General features: G+C 50.8%; 2 protein-coding genes across 3 annotated transcripts in view; both read left to right on the forward strand.

Annotated features, from left to right (window-relative positions):
• Nucleotides 1-8,182, forward strand: part of LOC115148952 (protein sprouty homolog 3) — an 11,812-nt gene extending 3,630 nt beyond the window's left edge. The window contains exons 2-3 of one of the 2 annotated variants that reach the window (XM_029691306.1): nucleotides 3,838-3,961; nucleotides 5,633-8,182. In XM_029691306.1, the coding sequence (XP_029547166.1) occupies nucleotides 5,716-6,660 (945 nt within the window). In that variant the 5' untranslated portion in view covers nucleotides 3,838-3,961; nucleotides 5,633-5,715 and the 3' untranslated portion in view covers nucleotides 6,661-8,182. The remainder of the gene's footprint in view (nucleotides 1-3,837; nucleotides 3,962-5,632) is intronic. The other variant, XM_029691305.1, reaches the window with a different exon arrangement.
• On the forward strand, nucleotides 6,842-8,190 carry LOC115148292 (uncharacterized). The gene is made up of 3 exons (XM_029690229.1): nucleotides 6,842-6,865; nucleotides 7,018-7,749; nucleotides 7,780-8,190. The coding sequence occupies exons 1-3, from the start codon at nucleotides 6,842-6,844 to the stop codon at nucleotides 7,858-7,860; spliced, it is 837 nt and encodes a 278-aa protein (XP_029546089.1). The 3' UTR covers nucleotides 7,861-8,190.
• The last annotated feature ends 300 nt before the right edge of the window (nucleotides 8,191-8,490 follow it).

Consider the following 8,490-nt stretch of genomic DNA (forward strand, 5'->3'; position numbering starts at 1 on the left):
ATTTCTCTCTTCTCCTCTTTCTCCCTCTGTCTGTTGCCTTGCTCTCTCCTTCACTCTATCCTCTCTCTAATCTTCTCCTCTCAACTCTTTCAATCCCCTTGTCTTTTTTACTGTCCTTTGGCTCTCTCTCTCTCTCTCATTCTCTCTTCCCTCTCTCTCTATCTGTGTATTCCACAGGCCCCTGTATCAATGTGCCTCCTGCCCAGACCTGAAAAGCGCTCAGGTCTTGATTTCCTTCTCCTATTTTTTTTTCTTCATCTGAGGCCCTAAAAGGTGTGTGAGGGGTACACAGAACGACAGAGTGAGGAGGAGGTGAAGGGATGAACAGATGAGTGGAAAAGCTGTTGATATGAGGGAATGATGCTGGAGTGAGCAATGGGTCCCGGTGGGTTTGCATCAAACACAGAGGATAAAAGCAGGAGCAGATTCATAAAACAGACTTCCCAGAGCCAGGCAGATACAGCAGGGAGAAATAACTCAGAACAGCCGAGGAGAGGAGAGGAGCCATGTCTTGGCTGGACATTGTATTGAAGAAACAGATCTGGGCTACATGAAGGACCAGCAAACATGTACCTTTCCTCAGGCTACTCTATCTATGCTTTCACACCACGTGCTGACAACATGTGCCATATCCCCCATCCCTGTACCCCCAGTCTTGTACCCCAGCCCCAGCCCTGTACCCCCAGTCTTGTACCCCAGCCCCAGCCCTGTACCCCCCAGTCTTGTACCCCAGCCCCAGCCCTGTACCCTCAGTCTTGTACCCCAGCCCCAGCCTTGTACCCCCAGTCTTGTACCCAAGCCCTGTACCCTCAGTCTTGTACCCCAGCCCCAGCCTTGTACCCCCAGTCTTGTACCCCAGCCCTGTACCCTCAGTCTTGTACCCCAGCCCCAGCCCAAGCCCTGTACCCCCAGTCTTGTGCCCCAGCCCTGTACCCTTAGTCTTGTACCCAAGCCCCAGCCCTGTACCCCCAGTCTTGTACCTCAGCCCTGTACCCCCAGTCTTGTGCCCCAGCCCTGTACCCTTAGTCTTGTACCCAAGCCCCAGCCCTGTACCCCCAGTCTTGTACCTCAGCCCAGCCCCAGCACTGTACCCTGGAGATATGAATGGGGGATAGGAGTGGGGCAGGAGCAGCTGGTGGCTAGGTGTTAGGGTGGGGTGGAAGCCTGTGGGTAGCTGGAGGGGGAGAGGGGAGGATTCTGGGTAGTGGGAGTTGACTTCCCAAACATGGTTACCAAGGCAACAGCTCCCTCAAGGACAGACAGGGCTTCCGACCCCTTGAGTGGGGGGAAAGAACAGCCAATAATTCTAATGCTGCTGTAAATGCAACATGTAAACGTTGACTAAGTACGGAATGAGTCAACAGTATCCACTCTGCACAGCTGTCATTCTTAGAAAGCATATCTGAGGACTATTTGCTTTCTAGATCTAGAGTTAAGTTATTTTCTTGATTAATGTTGCTTATCATGCAATAAAGAGATCAATGTATGTTTATTCATACAGTACAACTCAGAAATCAACAGACAGATAGCTCCATAAGAGAAATCCGAGCAGATTAAGTTATGTATCCAAGAGGAAATAAAGCAGATTATCTGTTAGCTCATCAGGGCTTGTCAGTCTAGAGTTACAACAGGGATGCCCACCCTCCTCCTCCGGGGTTACCCATCTGCAGGGTTTGGTTCCAGCCCTACTATAATACATCTGATGCTAGTCAGCTAGCTCCTCAGGACCCTGAATAGCCCTAAAGTCAGGTGAACTGGAGCAGGGTTGGAGCAAAAGCCTGCACTCTATCCTCTGACCTGGTGTACGGGATCTGTGATGAGGCCAATAAACGTTTAAATGGTTTTGCTTTGTGGTCTGGGGTGGTGGAAGCCATAGACGAGAGCCCATCTCTGGCTCAGTGGTGAAGGGCTTGGCCACACATTTATACCCTAAGCCCTGCCCTGGCCGACTCTACGGGATGAGCTCATGGAAAAAGCAGAGCAGCAGGCTTTTCTTAACAATTAGATGGTCTGATAGCTGTGTAGTGGATGGTCTGATGGCTGTGTAGTGGATGGTCTGCTAGCTGTGTAGTGGATGGTCTGATGGCTGTGTAGTGGATGGTCTGATGGCTGTGTAGTGGATGGTCTGATAGCTGTGTAGTGGATGGTCTGATGGCTGTGTAGTGGATGGTCTGATAGCTGTGTAGTGGATGGTCTGATAGCTGTGTAGTGGATGGTCTGATGGCTGTGTAGTGGATGGTCTGATGGCTGTGTAGTGGATGGTCTGATAGCTGTGAAGTGGATGGTCTGCTAGCTGTGTAGTGGATGGTCTGATGGCTGTGTAGTGGATGGTCTGATGGCTGTGTAGTGGATGGTCTGATAGCTGTGTAGTGGATGGTCTGATAGCTGTGAAGTGGATGGTCTGATAGCTGTGTAGTGGATGGTCTGATATCTGTGTAGTGGATGGTCTGATAGCTGTGTAGTGGATGGTCTGCTAGCTGTGTAGTGGATGGTCTGATGGCTGTGTAGTGGATGGTCTGATGGCTGTGTAGTGGATGGTCTGATAGCTGTGTAGTGGATGGTCTCATGGCTGTGTAGTGGATGGTCTGATGGCTGTGTAGTGGATGGTCTGATGGCTGTGTAGTGGATGGTCTGATGGCTGTGTAGTGGATGGTCTGATAGCTGTGTAGTGGATGGTCTGATAGCTGTGTAGTGGATGGTCTCATGGCTGTGTAGTGGATGGTCTGATGGCTGTGTAGTGGATGGTCTGATATCTGTGTAGTGGATGGTCTGATAGCTGTGTAGTGAATGGTCTGATGGCTGTGTAGTGGATGGTCTGATAGCTGTGTAGTGGATGGTCTCATGGCTGTGTAGTGGATGGTCTGATGGCTGTGTAGTGGATGGTCTGATGGCTGTGTAGTGGATATTCTGATGGCTGTGTAGTGGATGGTCTGATAGCTGTGCAGTGGATGGTCTGATATCTGTGTAGTGGATGGTCTGATATCTGTGTAGTGGATGGTCTGATATCTGTGCAGTGGATGGTCTGATATCTGTGTAGTGGATGGGTGCCACTCTATTTTATGTGATTACTCTCCAGGACATCTCTTCCCTCCTCTGCCTAATTAAAAAAAGATTTCTGACCTGGGATGCCTTATCTTCATTTTATGGCTGCGGACTGGGGTGGAAATGTGTGTGTGTTTGTGGGAGTGTGTAGATGTATGCGTGCGTGTGTGTGTATCTCTGCACATTTGTGTGCATCTGTCTCAGTCTCTGTAAATGTGTCTTTCTCAGTGTGTCAATACGTGTGTATGTGTAATCTGTGTGTTTTTATAGTGTGTGTGTGTCTATGTGAGGTTGGATGGTATCATACCTTTTGCGAGCGCATCCGCCTGCCTGCTCGCTGCCAGGAATTCTGCCGGCAGCTCCCCGGAAGGCTGCCGGCCGGGGGCAGACACTCTGCTAGCTCTAATTGCTGTTCCTGACTATGGATTTCCGTTCCTGGCTACATCTGCTGTCCCTCTGTCCATCCCTCCATCCGTCCCTCCGTTCGTCTGCCTGATGCTCCTGTCTTTCTCCTCCATCTAATCTTCTCATCTGGCTCTCTGTTTAAAATGCTTCTCCATTTGGCCTGATTACCCCCCCTCTCTATCTCCCTCCCCCTAACGCTCTCTCTCTCTCTCTCCCTCACCCACTCATTCAATCTCTCTCTGTCTCTGTCTCTGTCTCTGTCTCTATCTCTGTCTCTCTCTCTCTCTCTCTCTATATATCTCTCTCTCTCTCTCTCTCTCTCTCTCTCTCTCTCTGTCTCTCTCTCTCTCTCTCTCTCTCTCTCTCTCTCTCTGTCTATCTCTCTGCAAGGTCTGGATGGCCTCTCACAGAGAAAGGAAGGGAACTATCCCCTCAGGCCATTTGGCAAGTGTGCGACGAGAGGAGGAGAGGAGAAAAAGGCCCTAAAAACCAGGACCAGATACAGCATATTAGGGTATTGAATTCCACACATAATAATAGTCTGTTGAACACATACCAGAAGATCCTGCTGAATCTGTTGTCCTTAGATGTAGGGGTTATAACAGATATTTCACTGGTTATTTTTTGTAGGTGCAACATCTTCACTAAAACTCACATACTGTATTATTAGAATTGAATAGGGAAAAACTTTATCCACACAACGCAGAAATGTTCCCTACTACAGTATGTCACTGTAATGAAACAAGCGGACATGTTCCAGGATGCTAATGTTTTCCATCTACATTCCAACATCCACGTTGTTCCTGTTTGTGGAGGATAAGGCTGAAACAAAACAAAAGGACCATGACAACCTAGGACCTCAGCGACACCCATAGCAACTAGCACACTGCAATGTTTTCCCACAATCCATTGCTGTTTGTCTGTGTGTCAACCTCTTCGGACGGGCAGACAGGCGGATCCGATGCCAATCTTCTCCAGCAGTCAGCAGCTCTGTGTGTGTGTGTGTGTGTGTGTGTGTGTGTGTGTGTGTGTGTGTGTGTGTGTGTGTGTGTGTGTGTGTGTGTGTGTGTGTGTGTGTGTGTGTGTGTGTGTGCGTGCGTGCGTGCGTGCGTGCGTGCGTGCGTGCGTGCGTGCGTGCGTGCGTGCGTGCGTGCGTGCGCCAGAGAGCTGTGTAAGTGAACAGATGCTAAATTACAGGCCAGGCTAATGGCTTTGTCCATTTGGTCCTGGCTGGCTAATAATAGTTATACACTCAGAACTGGAGAATCTCAGTGGTCATGATGATGTGGATAATCATTTGGATGTGGATATTGGGACTATTTATGTCCAGTTTATATAACTCCCTCACAGTGCTCAGGCCAGGTTTACCTGGTTTACCTGGCTGCAGTATAGGTACACTGTATTGTATGTCCATCACCAAACAAGGGAGGTGAAATATTGAGGCTGGCTGTTAGAAAGTAGCACATGTTAATTTCCAGCTTCCCAGATGTGTTGTGGGTGGTAAAGAGAAGGTAATAAAGAGTAATGAGCTGGTTCATGTGTTGTGGGTGGTAAAGAGAAGGTAATAAAGAGTAATGAGCTGGTTCATGCGTTGCGGGTGGTAAAGAGAAGGTAATAAAGAGTAATGAGCTGGTTCATGCGTTGCGGGTGGTAAAGAGAAGGTAATAAAGAGTAATGAGCTGGTTCATGTGTTGCGGGTGGTAAAGAGAAGGTAATAAAGAGTAATGAGCTGGTTCATGTGTTGTGGGTGGTAAAGAGAAGGTAATAAAGAGTAATGAGCTGGTTCATGCGTTGCGGGTGGTAAAGAGAAGGTAATAAAGAGTAATGAGCTGGTTCATGCGTTGCGGGTGGTAAAGAGAAGGTAATAAAGAGTAATGAGCTGGTTCATGTGTTGTTGGTGGTAAAGAGAAGGTAATAAAGAGTAATGAGCTGGTTCATGTGTTGCGGGTGGTAAAGAGAAGGTAATAAAGAGTAATGAGCTGGTTCATGTGTTGTGGGTGGTAAAGAGAAGGTAATAAAGAGTAATGAGCTGGTTCATGTGTTGTGGGTGGTAAAGAGAAGGTAATAAAGAGTAATGAGCTGGTTCATGCGTTGTCTTTAAGGGGTAAAGAAGTATACGTTTATTTAATTTGCTAAGAAATAAAATGTAACAATGTTCTAAAATGCCTCTCTTCTTCTATTCCAGGTCTTTCTGATGTGCCGTGAGAGGTGCGAGCCCCCCGCCCCATTCCCGACACCCTCCCTGGTGCTCCTTCTCCCAGGACCAGGATGGACCCTCTCCCGGGTCATGGCCCTCCACCAGTCAGGAGGGACGTTGATGGGCTGGACCTCCAGCAGGTGCCTGTCCTCTCCCTGGACCAGATCCGCTCCATCCGCGCCAACAACGACTATGTGGAGCGCCCTGTGACCCTGGACCATGCCTCCCAGTCCAGCTTCTTCTACGCCCATGATGACCGCTACCCCATCACCCACGGATACCCTCCTCAAGGTTACTCTCATGGTTACCCTCAGGGGTACCCTCTCCCCCGGAGCCAGAGCCAGCAGCAACACGCCCACCTTGCCCATCTGAGTCGCTCCAGTACTACCAGTTCAGCCATGTCCCGGACCAGCACTGCCTCCGACCAGAGACTCCTGGTGGGCCTGACGCCCTCCCACTCTGGCCTGGCCTCGGTGGTGCGCTCCCAGCCTAAAGGAGAACTAAAGCCTGAGGCTTCTCTGGGTAAAGGCCTGGTGGAGGGAGAGGACCTGGGCTTGCACCTGTTTATCTGTGAGCTCTGTGGGAGGTGTAAGTGTCAGGAGTGCTGCGCCCCGCGGAGCCTGCCGTCCTGCTGGGCCTGTGGGCAGCGCTGCCTTTGCTCTGCTCAGAGTGCTGTGGAGTATGGCACCTGTCTGTGCTGCGTTAAGGGCCTTTTCTATCACTGCTCCGCTCAGGATGACGAGGACAACTGTGCTGACCGGCCCTGCGCCTGCACATCCGCCCACGCCTGCACCCGCTGGGGCACCATGGGCCTTCTGGCGCTGTGCCTTCCCTGTCTCTGCTGCTACCCACCTGCCAGGCTGTGCCTCGCCCTGTGCCAGCGGGCCCACGACCGAGCCACCCGCCCCGGCTGCCGCTGCAGCAACACCAACACCGTGTGCCGCAAGATATCCACCTCCAACCCCAACCCTGGGCACACCCCCTTCTGCAGCAAGTCCCTGGAAAAGCCTGTATGACAGGGCTGCAGCGGGAGTCAGCCATCGCCTAGACAACGCAGTCTCAGTGACAACATTACCATTACAACAAACACTGTTGCCGTGACAACGCCATCACCCCCCCCCCCACCCATCCGTGACCTACCTACCGTGACCTTTCACCTTACGTACCTTCCATACTTCTCCTCCTGCCTGAGGAGAAATGACCAAAAGCTTTACTGTCACTGTAACTGTACTGTACTGTACATGTGGAGACTTGAGCCGAAACCTGAAAACCACCTGGTGCTTTTTGCTGAACTGACTGCCAACCTTAACCTTACTGTGTTACTGTGTGGGCATACTGCCTCTACCTTCCTCTTACTTTGTGGGCCAGCATAGCGTACATACTGTGGCTCTGCTCTGTGGGATGGACTGGGGTTCCTCACTGTGCTGTGGGATGGACTGGGGTTCCTCACTGTGCTGTGTGATGGACTGGGGTTCCTCACTGTGCTGTGTGATGGACTGGGGTTCCTCACTGTGCTGTGTGATGGACTGGGGTTCCTCACTGTGCTGTGTGATGGACTGGGGTTCCTCACTGTGCTGTGTGATGGACTGGGGTTCCTCACTGTGCTGTGTGATGGACTGTGGTTCCTCACTGTGCTGTGTGATGGACTGGGGTTCCTCACTGTGCTGTGTGATGGACTGGGGTTCCTCACTGTGCTGTGTGATGGACTGGGGTTCCTCACTGTACTGTGTGATGGACTGGGGTTCCTCACTGTGCTGTGTGATGGACTGGGGTTCCTCACTGTGCTGTGTGATGGACTGGGGTTCCTCACTGTGCTGTGTGATGGACTGGGGTTCCTCACTGTGCTGTGTGGTGGACTGGGGTTCCTCACTGTGCTGTGTGATGGACTGGGGTTCCTCACTGTGCTGTGTGATGGACTGGGGTTCCTCACTGTACTGTGTGATGGACTGGGGTTCCTCACTGTGCTGTGTGATGGACTGGGGTTCCTCACTGTGCTGTGTGAGGGACTGGGGTTCCTCACTGTGCTGTGTGATGGACTGGGGTTCCTCACTGTGCTGTGTGATGGACTGGGGTTCCTCACTGTGCTGTGTGATGGACTGGGGTTCCTCACTGTGCTGTGTGATGGACTGGGGTTCCTCACTGTGCTGTGTGATGGAGTGGGGTTCGCTCTGTTAGACTTGACCTATTTATTATTTATTGGACTTCCTCCTCAGTGAGGTAGAGAGAGAGACAGAGAGAGCAGACCATGTGTGACTCTGAGTACAGTGAGTAAGCTACTAGAACAAATCTCAACACAGCCATTAATAAAAGGAGTCTCTGGCAAATGTATATCCCAGGCATGAGATAGACAGAGACTGGGTGGTCTACAGGGAGTCTGCAGGGTGTGCCTCCTTCCATCCCCTCCCTCCCTCCCTGCCGCTCTGAAGAGGCATCCTGGAGCCGACCAGCTGAATGGACATACAAGATGTGTCAATGACTGACATTTTGTCTGAGGCTGATGCAAAGACCCTATCCTAATGGTGGAACAAAACTCTGAAATAGAAAAATGTATTACTGTTTGACACACCAAAAACGGACCATGATGTACCAGGTGAATCTAAAGTGATTAAGCACATTTGATATGGATTGTCTGTAGTGTTCCCCAGCTGTCTGTCATACGAACAGACTAACCTGGGGGGGGGGGGGGGGGGGGCTCCGTTATGACCAGGTGGTGTGTGTAGGCATGTGTGTCTGTGTATACGTGTGTGTGTGCATGCACTCGCATGTTTGTGTATGTACACTAATGGTTACGTGTATGTGGGTCTGTGTATGTTAGTGTGTGTTCTTGCCTGTGTATGTACAGTATA

This window comes from Salmo trutta, chromosome 15, assembly GCF_901001165.1.
Source record: "Salmo trutta chromosome 15, fSalTru1.1, whole genome shotgun sequence".
NCBI lineage: Eukaryota > Metazoa > Chordata > Actinopteri > Salmoniformes > Salmonidae > Salmo > Salmo trutta.

Coding starts and splice junctions, on each gene's coding strand:
- LOC115148292 (XM_029690229.1), top strand. CDS start 6,842: ATGACCAAAAGCTTTACTGTCACT. Junction 6,866..7,017: donor CCAAAAGCTTTACTGTCACT/GTAACTGTACTG, acceptor GGGCCAGCATAG/CGTACATACTGTGGCTCTGC. Junction 7,750..7,779: donor TGTGTGATGGACTGGGGTTC/CTCACTGTGCTG, acceptor GGACTGGGGTTC/CTCACTGTGCTGTGTGATGG.